At 35.2% G+C, this 13334-nt stretch overlaps 1 protein-coding gene across 1 annotated transcript; it reads left to right on the top strand.

Moving 5' to 3' along the window:
- Positions 1-8315: 8315 nt before the first annotated feature.
- LOC130633339 (equistatin-like) lies at positions 8316-10872 on the top strand. Its single transcript, XM_057444548.1, has 4 exons — positions 8316-8572; positions 8912-9133; positions 9469-9687; positions 10733-10872. Exons 1-4 carry the CDS (start codon positions 8326-8328, stop codon positions 10747-10749), a joined length of 705 nt encoding a protein of 234 aa, XP_057300531.1. The 5' UTR covers positions 8316-8325; the 3' UTR covers positions 10750-10872.
- The last annotated feature ends 2462 nt before the right edge of the window (positions 10873-13334 follow it).

Here is a 13334-nt window from a genome sequence, read left to right as displayed (position 1 = left end):
CGAATCAAAAACAACTATGTAAATAATCCATGCACTGTTTACATAGAAATGAGATAAACTTAGTTACATGTCTACTCTAATTTGTGGTTTGTACATCATCCATAAAGATGGCAGCTGTATGAGTGAAGGTTAACAGTAGAAGAACTTCATCGTTTTTTAAGCCTAAATCTTTCAAATAACGAAGCAACAGCCTGAAGTGTGTAAATTGTAAAAGAAGACAATGAAAACAGAACATAAAAACTGCAAGCTTCTGAGAGTTGTTCTAAAAGTATATGCGCTAAACATAATTAAATTTTTTTTAAAAGGGATTGCATCTATAGGGCGCACTAATGTAACCACTCCTTCACACACGGATGTGCTTTATAGTTTACCTGTGGTAAGCTAAATGTTTTGAAAAACTAAGTTTCAATGAAAAAATATGTAGTTTTTAATGCTTCAGTGCCTGTAAATGGATTGTTTCAAAGATTTTTGAACTTCTTGAACTAACTACTTTGAACTAACAGCTGCACGGAATACCGATGTGAGAAATAAGTCCGCCGGGCAAAATCTAGTGGATTCTTTCATGGGCTAGCGACTAGTCTATTCTAAATAGCCTTATTCTGTCTGTTTGTTCAAAAGGTTTGCGCCGCAACTTTATTTCAGATTCTCCGCAGTGCTTGATTTTTTTGTTTTTGTGTTTGATACTCACACATAGTTTGTAGATCAATCACAAAGTCCGATTTTTGCGGATAGCTAATCCGGGTTTTTTGCGGCCTCGCCATGCCAACGAAGGAACATGCAACGGCCACTTTAGTTTGGAAGGTGTCTGGTTGTGTTGGGTTTTCTAGTCATGTAAAACTCTCAAATACACCTAGATTTTAGCTACGAACGTAGATTTTGAGGGAGCAGTCTAAGGTCAGTTGGTTAGCTAGCCTTATTTATTTCTATTCTTATAAGGGTTTTTATTCAGTTTGGTATAAGAGCAAATGTTCAAGTAATTTTTCTTTCGCTAAATGCAGTTAGATAGTCAAGCATATTTCAATCGATTTAAAACACAATATCTGTACTGAAGCGCTCCATTTGGATGTGTTGTATGGATTTTCCTCTGTGATGTTTTGCCAGACCTAAACAAGTTTAAGGAGGAGAAATTGCGCAACTTTGCTTTTTAACAGTTTAATATGAAGTATATATAATAACCAGCTTAATAATGCGCCAGTTAAGAAATGTGAGTTGTTAGATTTAGTAGGGAAACTGAAGCGCATTATAGGCTCGATTGAAGAAAAGGTTGAGGCTTGAAAGTCGAAAAATTAAATTTGACTTGTCTGTTTGCTGTCCGCTACTGATCTGAAAAGATGATGAAAAATTTGTATAAGGTATTACGAAGGAAATTGTTAATGAATGCCTATGTAATTACATCATATCGTACGACAGTTCAAAGTCCAACATAAATCAGCTGACATTGAATTACAAATTTATTGTTTGAAATCGCTTTTTCTCTGCTTTTGATGTGCGCACTCCAATAGAATTGTAACACACAATATGCCTGTACTGGAAGTACCTAACCGGGTGTGCAACATGTCTAAGTGCTCAACCTAATGTTTAACGCTTTATAAACGCAGTGTCTCGGGATCTCCCTTGTTAATCCATACTTCATAACAGGTGCACAAAATACCAATGTAAGAAATATGTGCGCCAGGCGAACCCGTGGATCTTTCTATAGGCTAGTATACAAAGTTTTAAAAAAAAGTAAATAATCTTAGTTGTACAACATTTCAAATACAACTGTGGGATTAGCAGCATCAAAAAAAGATCATATCAACGTTTGCACTGAATCAGAATTACTCTTTGTTGTGAAGCCAATTATTCGACTTTGTGTAAAATAGAACCCTACCCATTACAAAATCGTTTCAGAACGTCCGATATCCATATTTAAATCTAAGTCACCTCCTAAATGGTTTTATTTATCGCAGAATAATGGGTTGACATCGATCTGTGGAACTTTCGGAAATTAGACCAGAGCGGAACATTGAAAGTTTTTTACTGCCTCTGCAGTGAAAGTTCGTGTAAAGGCTGCCTTGGATTAATTAGTGGCTCCTTGAAACTCGAGAAATTTGATTACAGGGGCGAATCTAGTTTTTTCCCTAGTTTTAACTTTGATACATCTTTTGGCCCAGACCAGTTAGGGTTGCCTTACGGCCCTAGTTATATATTTCTTACTTTCTTGGATATGCCAATATAATATATACAGCAGAGAATTTAGTTTAATAACTATAATAAAGAAAATAAAATCGTACAGTATTTGACGTAAAAACGTATGTCTCTTCTGGTCAATTCTTTATAGTTTAACAGGAACTTGATTAGAGAAGACTATTTCCAATTGTTCACTTTTTTTTATGAAACACCAAAAATCTGAAATATTTTAGCCTGCAAGGACTTTTCCTTTCGCATTGAATTCGTAGAGGGACTGTAGTTAAAAATTAATGGATGGATTAGTTTATTTGATTCAATTCTGGTTTTTCCCTTATATTTGTCCCTGTGTTGTAGGATTCAGGCTAAAGCTAATTTTTTTTTGTGCTTTTAAAATTTGTTTTTTCCCAGAGAAACTTGTTCATAATCAAGTAGTTACTAAGAAAAGTGTACTTTTGCGTTTAGTTTGTTGCATGGCATAAAATCACAATAGTCACCACCATAATTTTCAACTTGAAGTCGAATTTGTCGTTGCTATCATTTTGGTGTTTCAAGATTACTTAATTTGGGTCGCAAAGTGAATTTTTTCTTTAATCTTCTAGAAAAGTAAGGACAGATTCAAAGTTAATGTTTACCGCATGCTCCTTGGAGAAAAATCTTTTCCTTATTACAGCCAACGTTTTTCACAATCTTGTTAGTAAAAAGGAAGGGAGCTTTGCATTTTTTTTGCACATTGCCGTCTTAATAGTGTTCGAATGGGTTTTCTCGTCCAATCTGTCCTCCAATCCAAGCTTCAAATATAATAAAGATTATAGTACTGACTTTTACGATAGAGGAAATTGCCAGCATTATACAAAAATGGTACAAAAAATTATAGAAAAATTATAGAAAAGCAGCGAAAATTAAAAATGAATTAAAATTAATTCCTGAAAATCACTACGATCTTATTATCACTAATTGGTTTCGACAGCTTGCGCCGTATGAGTTTCTTCCCGAGTAAAAAAGGAAAAAAAATTGCCATTATTGTTCCAAAACGGTTGAAAAATCGTACCAAAATGACGGTAGAAACGCGGAAAAAAACATGACGATCTGATTGTGTCCAATTGGTTTCGAACACTGAAGTGTATGAATTTTTTTCCTGGTGGATGACTTTATACGGAGACTAAACAAGGCCTTCTTGAAGCGGGTTTCCATTCAATCTATTTTTACGCTTACGCGTATATTTGAGACAGTAAATCGGTGTAAACATGCACATGCAGAATTCAAACAGTTATTGCATTATTCTACAGCGTGCAATCAGGCTCGAAGTAAAATAGAAGCAGTTCCTATTGATGCGGTCGTCAAAATGTCTTTGTAAAAAAAAAGCTAATCATAATATTGAATTATTAAATGTAAAGGAAACTCTATAAGAAGAGAGACTGACAACGAAAGATTTCTTTCTTTTTTGCAAAAAATTCTTCTCTTTAAAAATAGCCGTTCGTCTGTCTGTTTGTGCGTCAAAATAATACCGTAAGTAGCGAGACCCACTAAATGCGGTGAATAAAGGACTGCCGACCCCGTGGATTTATCCACGAGGCACCGAACTATAATAACGGCGGGGTTTGCAACAGAATACACTGCATGGGCTAAAATAGTGTTAATATCGTCGCAAAATAAAGCTGGAAATTAACCAGAGCATTTTTACCACAGAATGTTGAGAATGAATGTGCGAGTACAGGAATAATTGGAACGAAAATCCACCTTTTACAAGTTAATAGTCACTGTCGAGAAGCATAATTTTGTCATGTTTCGGATTTAGCTAAAGTAGTCCGAATATAAAAACGGCTTAAAACTTGTTTTCAAAACCGGATTAATTTGGCTAGAGGTTGATAAGGAGGTTTCGGGAATGAAAAACCGCAACTAATGAAGTATACACAGCGTACAGGCTATAAATACTGTCCCATGTATCTCATTCTTTAAAAATCATTTGATATTGGAGAAGTAATTGGCTATATTGCGCAAAAAGCTAATGGTGAGGAGCAAACTACATATTAAAATCTTTTGTTAATTCCCTTTTAAAGTATATTGATAGTAATGCATACCTTTCTCATACCTCTGAGAGCTAGGCTGGTTATTACTCTTATTTCTCGATTGTTCTAAGCATTAGAATAATTGTTTTCCAAGCGAAATTCCTGGCAAATATTCTTAGAATCCATGTTTTTTTAACAAAAGCATGTACTTTGTTTCTGTTTTTCAGATGGTGCCAAAGTTGATTCTCGTGTTTGCTATAATCGCACATTTGACTTATGAAATAGCTGGCAACGATCCTGAGATTCCTGCATTTGACAAAAGTGCGATGCCATCGTATTGCACAGGAGAAAGTTGGTGGACTAGAAAAAATGGCTGCTCCCATGCTTTAACAAGACAATTAAGTAGGTGATTAAATTATTTGTGTGTGTGTCGGCCTGTTTGAACCTCCTTTCAACTGCATTTTTCCTTTTTGATTAATCTAACAACGATTCAAGGACCAAAAGACCCTGGGGATTAGGTTGTGTTTATAGTGCATTGCGATCGCTAATAATAGCGGCGTTGATGTCAAACTAATGTATAAATGTAACAACTAAGGAGCTAAGAAACAACTTAAGACCACCTGAGTACAACTAGAACGAATTGCTTAAACCAAGCCTTGGTTAACCCAACAGTTTTAGAACAGACAGATGATGATATCATCAAAAAGATTTTCTGCAAACCTTCGTCAAAAGCACAAGATCTTATACGTTTTCTTGATCAACGTTTCTAGCTCTACATAATAGAGACAAAATAGAGGCAATGGGTAAACAAATTCGTTAAAATTTTTTCTATATACACTATTCTCGTCATCAAGCCATCAAGAGACCAGCTATATTTTTCATTGTTCTTCCGCCTTTGATGACTTTTCCGTAGGCTTATCAATTACTTAAAGTTTTAAACTAAAATTTTATTACATTTGTGTGTATGCGACAGATAGGCATAGCGATTTTGTTTATTATTTGAAAAACGTAGCTGTTAAAAATAAATAAAACTTAAACTTAGTCGCCGACATGTTCAAAAATTTACCCAAAATGTATGAATCTTTCCAATATTGCTCTTTGTAGCTAACACTACGTCACAATGCGAAGCAGAAAGACAACAAGCACTCAACTCCCATCTGATTGGGGTCTTTGTACCAAAATGTAAAAGTGATGGCTCTTACGAAATGGAACAATGCTGGGCCTCTACTGGGTATTGTTGGTGTGTCGATGAAATATCTGGCAAAGAAATTTCTGGAACCAGAAAAGGACCTGGTCAAGTACATGTGGATTGTTCAGGTGAGCAATTAGGCAAATACTGCACCTAGCATTTGTACGAAGAAGTAGTGAAATATGAATAAGTTCCTACAGTGATGTAGGTTTTTATGTACAAGTAGTAGTACAATATAAAAAAAACATAGACTTAGTCACAGAATATGAAAATTAGGCTGACATGTTCTAAAATTCAACCAAGAGGAATGAATCTCTACAATATTCCTCTTTGTAGCTTTTTCTTTGTCAACATGCGAAGAAGAAAGATATCATGCACTCAGCTCCCATCTGCCTGGTGGCTTTGTACCAAGATGTAAAAATGATGGCTTTTACGAAATGAAACAATGGGCCTCTACTGGGTATTGTTGGTGTGTCGTTGAAAAAACTGGCAAAGAAATTTCTGGGAGTAAAAAAGGACCTGGTCAAGGAGATGTGGATTGTTCAGGTGAGCAATTAGGCAAAAGCTGCACTTAGTATTAGTCCCAAAAAGTATTGAAATATGAATACTTCCTACAGTGATGTAGGTTTTTATGTACAAGTTGTAGTGAAATGTAAATAAAACATAAGCTTGGTTACAGAACATAAAATCTACATTGCCATGTTCTACAATTCAACCAAAAAGTATGAATCTCCTCAATATTTCTCTTTGTAGCTTATTCTATGTCAAAATGCGAAGCAGAAAGATATCATGCACTCAGCTCCCATCTGATTGGTGTTTTTGTACCAAAATGTAAAAATGATGGCTCTTACGATATGAAACAATGCTGGGCCTCTACTGGGTATTGTTGGTGTGTCGTTGAAAAATCTGGCAAAGAAATTTCTGGGAGTAAAAAAGGACCTGGTCAAGGAGATGTGGATTGTCCAGGTGAGCAATTAGGCAAAAGCTGCACTTAGCATTAGTCCCAAAAAGTAATGAAATATGAATACTTCCTACAGTGATGTAGGTTTTTATGTACAAGTTGTAGTGAAATGTAAATAAAACTTAAGCTTAGTCACAGAACATAAAATCTACATTGCCATGTTCTACAATTCAACCAAAAAGTATGAATCTCCTCAATATTCCTCTTTGTAGCTTACACTACGTCACAATGCCAAGCAGAAAGACAACAAGCACTCAACTCCCATCAGTATGGTATCTTTGTACCAAATTGTAAAAGTGATGGCTCTTACGAAATGAAACAATGCTGGGCCTCTACCGGGTATTGTTGGTGTGTCGATGAAATATCTGGCAAAGAAATTTCTGGAACCAGAAAAGGACCTGGTCAAGTACGTGTGGATTGTGCAGGTGAGCAATTAGGCAAATACTGCACCTAGCATTTGTACGAAGAAGTAGTGAAATATGAATACGTTCCTACAGTGATGTAGGTTTTTATGTACAAGTAGTAGTACAATATAAAAAAAACATAGACTTAGTCACAGAATATGAAAATTACGCTGACATGTTCTAAAATTCAACCAAGAGGAATGAATCTCTTCAATATTCCTCTTTGTAGCTTTTTCTTTGTCAACATGCGAAGAAGAAAGATATCATGCACTCAGCTCCCATCTGCCTGGTGGCTTTGTACCAAGATGTAAAAATGATGGCTTTTACGAAATGAAACAATGGGCCTCTACTGGGTATCGTTGGTGTGTCGATGAAAAATCCGGCAAAGAAATCTATGGGACTAGTAAAGGACCTGGTAAAGAAGATGTGGATTGTTCAGGTGAGCAATTAGGCAAAAGCAGTACCTAACATTCGCCCCAAAACGCAATGAGACATGAATAAGTTCCTAGAGTGACGCAGGTTTTTATGTAAAAGTTGTAGTAACATTTTAATATAACTTGATCTTAGTCACAGAATATGAAAATTAGGCTGACATGTTCTAAAATTCAACCAAAAGAAATGAATCTCTTCAATATTTCTCTTTGTAGCTTATTCTATGTCAAAATGCGAAGCAGAAAGATATCATGCACTCAGCTCCCATCTGATTGGTGTTTTTGTGCCAAGATGTAACAATGATGGCTCTTATGATATGAAACAATGCTGGGGCTCTACTGGGTATTGTTGGTGTGTCGTTGAAAAATCTGGCAAAGAAATTTCTGGGAGTAAAAAAGGACCTGGTCAAGGAGATGTGGATTGTTCAGGTGAGCAATTAGGCAAATACTGCACCTAGCATTTGTCCGAAGACGTAATGAAATATGAATACGTTCCTACAGAGATGTAGGTTTTATGTACAAGTAGTAGTAAAATATAAATATAACTTAGACTTAGTCACAGAATATGAAAATTACGCTGACATGTTCAAAAATTCAACCAAAAAGAATGAATTTCTTCGATATCCCTCTTTCTAGCCAAGTCTAAGTCAAAATGCGAAACAGAAAGAGATCATGCACTCAGCCTCATCAGCTCCGGTATGCTTGGTGTTTTTGTACCAGGATGTAAAAACGATGGCTCTTACGAAAAGAAACAATGCCATGAATCTACTCGGTATTGTTGGTGTGTCTATGAACAATGTGGCGAAGAAATCCCTGGGAGTAGAAAGAGACGTGATCAAGGAGACGTGGATTGCTCAGGTAAGCACTTAGGCAAAAGCTACTCCTAGGATTTGTCTCAAGTAGTAGTAGAATATGAATCAATATATTCGTTAGATGTGCTGGAAAAACGCTCTTTATCGAAATGTGCTATCATTTGACTTCTTAACTTTTCATTACATGTACTCATATTTTAAGCAAAGCGATAGAGCATTCCGTTTCAAGGCTTTTTCAATAGAACCTTAAATTTTAGGTTTTTATGTAAACGCAGCTGCAAAAGTTTAATAAGAATTTAAATTTTGCGAGAGAATATGAAAATTACGTTGTTGAAACATTCAACAAAAAAAGAATGAATTTCCTAATATCCTTTTTGGTAGCTTATTCTAAGTCAAAATGCGAAACAGAAAGAGATCATGCACTCAGCCTCACCAACTCCGGTATGGTTGGTGTTTTTGTACCAAGATGTAAAGACGACGGCTCTTACGAAAAGAAACAATGCCATGGATCTACTGGATATTGTTGGTGTGTCGATGATCTATGTGGCGAAGAAATCCCTGGGACTAGAAAAGGACATGGTCAAGATGTGGATTGTTCAGGTATTCATTTAGGCAAAAGCTGCACCTAGCAGTTATCTTAAGAAGTAGTGAAATATGAATGCGTTGCTTTTGGTTCATGGTCTGGAAAAACGCCCTTCATTGAAATGTGTTATTATTTGTCTTATCAACATTTTACTACAGGTAGTAATTTTTAAAGAAAAGTGTTGGAGCGTTCCTTTCCAAGGGATTTTCATACGGCCTTAAATGTAAGGTTTTTATGTGAAAGTGGCTGTAAAAAATAAATGAAACCTAAACTTAGCCACAGAGTATGAACATTAAGCTGACATGTTACAAAGTTCAACCAAAAATAATGAATCTCTTCAGTATCCTTCTTTCTAGCCAAGTCTAAGTCAAAATGCAAAACAGAAAAAGCTCATGCACTCAGCCTCATCAGCTCCGGTATGCTTGGTGTTTTTGTACCAGGATGTAAAAACGATGGCTCTTACGAAAAGAAACAATGCCATGAATCTACTCGGTATTGTTGGTGTGTCTATGAACAATGTGGCGAAGAAATCCCTGGGAGTAGAAAGAGACGTGATCAAGGAGACGTGGATTGCTCAGGTAAGCACTTAGGCAAAAGCTACTCCTAGGATTTATCTCAAGTAGTAGTAGAATATGAATCAATATATTCGTTAGATGTGCTGGAAAAACGCTCTTTATCAAAATGTGCTATCATTTGACTTCTTAACATTTCATTACATGTACTCATATTTTAAGCAAAGCGATAAAGCATTCCGTTTCAAGGCTTTTTCAATAGGACCTTAAATTTTAGGTTTTTATGTAAACGTAGCTGCAAAAGTTTAATAAGAATTTAAATTTTGCGAGAGAATATGAAAATTACGTTGTTGAAACATTCAACAAAAAAAGAATGAATTTCCTAATATCCTTTTTGGTAGCTTATTCTAAGTCAAAATGCGAAACAGAAAGAGATCATGCACTCAGCCTCACCAACTCCGGTATGGTTGGTGTTTTTGTACCAAGATGTAAAGACGACGGCTCTTACAAAAAGAAACAATGCCATGGATCTACTGGATATTGTTGGTGTGACGATGAACTATGTGGCGAAGAAATCTCTGGGACTAGAAAAGGACCTGGTCAAGATGTGGATTGTTCAGGTATTCATTAAGGCAAAAGCTGCACCTAGCAGTTATCTTAAGAAGTAGTGAAATATGAATGCGTTGCATTTGTTTCATGGTCTGGAAAAACGCCCTTCATTGAAATGTGTTATTATTTGTCTTATCAACATTTTACTACAGGTAGTAATTTTGAAAGAAAAGTGTTAGAGCATTCCTCAGTCACGCAGAGCTAATTTTAACTATTAGCTTACAAGTTCTCTCGTTTATGCCAAAGCAACCACGGATTGATGACTAATCTATATTACAATACTCGTATCCGTCTGTCTGTCTGTCACGCAAGATGGTAACCACAGTAGCGTGACACAGGAAATGCGGTTAGTAAAGGACGGGCGAACCCGTGGATTTATCCACTGGTTACCGACTAGGAAAAACAATAATATTGGAGCAAATAATTTAACTTGTTCGTGTAATCAATTATCGTATAGATGTAATCTTTTAGACTTACGAAAAGTTTTTAATTTAGTTTCTACCTATCGTTTTCATCGCGATCGTATTGTTGAATTTCGGTGCTCATTTTTGCGTATTATAAGACAAATTGATGATACACAAAACAATTTTTAAAAAATTAAATATTTTTTATCAGTATCGTAAATTCGGAAGAAAGGTTAAGAAGTTTTGTTTGCACTTAGGTTTGAGACTTGAGACTTCATACTTAGAATCTTAGGTTACTTCGTTACATTTCAAATCTTTAACCGCGATAATTCTTGCCGACTTCAGTATGGCCTATTCTCTCGACATCCCGGATTCTGACAATCCACCGCGTTAATTTCAATTCGCCGCGTTTATTGTTCCATAATGCAGACATCAAAGGAACTTCAACTAGCGCATTTTTCTCACTCGTTCCTCACGCACCCTACAGATCTGTCTAAGTAGAACTCTTGAACCAATGGGCTGCTAAGCTTTCACAGGCGGAGTTTTTAGCCATTTTAAGAAATGACAAAAAAATGTCATTTTCCAACACTTTATGAAGAGAATTGTAGTGAACACAGATAAGACACATAGCATTACATTTTTATCTGATTAGGAAACGCACGAAGTTGAAGGAGAAGTTCATGCAATAGAAGCGGTGAGATTGCTCGGAAACAAGTACAATGAAAAAAGTCCTGCTTGGTGTCAAGATTCGTGTGTTGCTGACAGAGGAATCCAAAGCTTCCGCTGAAATTATTTAAGTGTTATTTTCTGTCTAAAACATTTTGTCATTTTCCATGTCCCCACTTTGTCACACTTATCATTTTATCCCAAAAAATATAGGCTCTTTTTGTACATAATTTTACTTACTAATAAACAAGAAGAATAAATTGTCTATTAAAGAATCAACTCAATGCTTTAATATGATTTATCACACCCGTTCGGAAAAAAAATGATACAAATCAATAATACAAACCATTGTATCGCTTAGACACAAATTATACTCTTTTCATTTTAGTTTACGCTTTTATTTTGATTTTTGATGGCAGCTTTGATAACTTTAGTTCTCGTGTATGGATGTTTAGAGGTGTATGTTTCAAAAAATATTTGTAATGCAATAAATAAATTCAATAGTTTTAAAAAAATTGTTATTTTATGTAAAAAACGAAATTTCGCCCATATTAATTTATGCAAAAGGTACATCTTGCATCAATATTAAAAGGTCTACAAGTAAGATCTCCGACATGGGTGTTAATCTCCACCATATGTATTCTAAATGAAGATATGTATTAAATACACCACTCTAAAGATCAAGTGACAAGAAATTATACACACTGTACTGAATGGGCAACCTGTTTATGGAAAATTGCGTTTTTTATTAGGAACTTGCTGCTGCTAAAACGAGCTAGGGTCTGTATAATATGTTAAGTATCAGTAAATCGAAATTTTGTTTTGGCGGGGAAACAAACGACAACACGAGAAGCTATATTTGGTAAAAATGTTATGTTACTAGCTTTAAAGAAGGTAATTATTACTTCTAAAAAGATTTTAAAATCACCGTCGTTGCTTAGAGTGGCTTTATGCGAATAATCTTGTATATTTCTATGCAAAATCTAAACGAATATAGATAGCTAGTTCAAAAAATGTTAAAGCTTATTTCATCAGAAGGGTTGATTTAATAACATGGTAAATGCTTATATCATGAATTATGCATATCAATTACACGCGGGGAACTTTTCTGTCGTATTCAGGATGTTCAATGTGATATTTAGGTTTATTGTAGATGTTGTTTTTGTCCTCAGTGCCAGTACATCTTTTTTTACGCCAGTAGCTTGACTTTCGTGTAAGTCACAAAAGTAAAAAATTATTAGCCCGTTTTGGATCTCCTTTAAGTTTCATCCATTTCCAAAAATACTATTACACTCAGAAAAAAACCCCGGTTAAAATTAGTCTAGCAAGGTTTTCAGTTTATGGTTTGTTCATTTAATAGAGAGATTACCCAATCGGCTTCCATCATTGCTATTGGAACGCTTCTTTTAACTCCTGTACGCTTTTCAACAAAAAACCCAACTTATTTTATGACTTTGATTATAATGAAGATAATCAGTCTTTACTGCTGACGTGGTTATTGCGTATTTCGTGTAAAAGTTCAAGACAATCCTAAAATTACATATCTGGGATTCGATTATTGTGGTAGCCTTGAGGAAGAAAGTTCGCTGTCAGTGCGGTAGGTGGCGGGTTCAAACCCCGGCCGAGTCATGTCAGAGATAAAAGTGTAAATCTTTCCCTTCTTCTTAGCGCTTAGTATGAAAATAGGACTGTTGTCTTTTTGAGCGATTGCTGTGCTCGCACGAATTTTGTAGTTTAAATAGGAGCTTTAAATGCACTAGAACCCCCTTCGCAGGACCCTCGTTAATAGCAGTACCAACAGAAACTGAAGAGGCTATCCTGGGTAAATATTTTCAATAATAATATTAATGTTTAGCGTTGATGCCTTTCATTTTTTTTACATTTATTTCTTACTTATCCATCAGTGATCATTTTTTAAAAAAATGACTAAGAATTCGGATGCTAGAATTAAAGAATTGCTAAAAAGGTTTCAAGGAGGGAGCCTATTTTAAACTTCCATCAATAAAAACTTTTACGAATACTTCTTTCTTGGCCAATGTCTTATTTTAAAATGCCTTCCAACGCCGTTTGTTGTCATTTTTATTTAAGCATCACATAATAGTTAAAAAATAATAATGAGGAAAATGTGCAACAATAGACCAAACCTTTCCGTGAATTGGCTCCTTTTCCCTTTACATTTATGATGTAAATGTTTTTGCAACAAAAGATCATGCACCTTATTAATCACTTAACGTTAGTTAACCTTAGTTTTATATATATATCTGTATTTACCCTGTACTAAGTATTCACCCCGGAGACTTCTGCTACAACAACAATACAACAACAATAACCTATCATTATTAAAACCTATCATTACTTTCACAGTGTACATCATTTGTTACTAGATCTCGTTTTTTTTATAATAAAATCCTGAAAATCAGCATAAAAATCTTTATAAAATAATAGATTTTTGTACGATGAAAGAAAATCTGCAGGTTCACTGCGACAACATATTTGGCCAGCATATAATGCCTTGCACACCTAGGTAGCTATATACTAAAGTTATATTGACTATTATGGCAAGATGGTAAAGCTTAAAAATGATCTAT

The sequence above is a fragment of the Hydractinia symbiolongicarpus genome, chromosome 1, assembly GCF_029227915.1.
Source record: "Hydractinia symbiolongicarpus strain clone_291-10 chromosome 1, HSymV2.1, whole genome shotgun sequence".
Lineage (NCBI taxonomy): Eukaryota > Metazoa > Cnidaria > Hydrozoa > Anthoathecata > Hydractiniidae > Hydractinia > Hydractinia symbiolongicarpus.
The sequence above is the reverse complement of the archived record's forward strand: the minus strand, read 5'-3'. Positions and strand labels throughout refer to the sequence as shown.

Coding starts and splice junctions, on each gene's coding strand:
- LOC130633339 (XM_057444548.1), top strand. CDS start 8,326: ATGAATTTCCTAATATCCTTTTTGGTAGCTTATTCTAAGTCAAAATGC. Junction 8,573..8,911: donor TCAAGATGTGGATTGTTCAG/GTATTCATTTAG, acceptor CCTTCTTTCTAG/CCAAGTCTAAGTCAAAATGC. Junction 9,134..9,468: donor AGGAGACGTGGATTGCTCAG/GTAAGCACTTAG, acceptor CCTTTTTGGTAG/CTTATTCTAAGTCAAAATGC.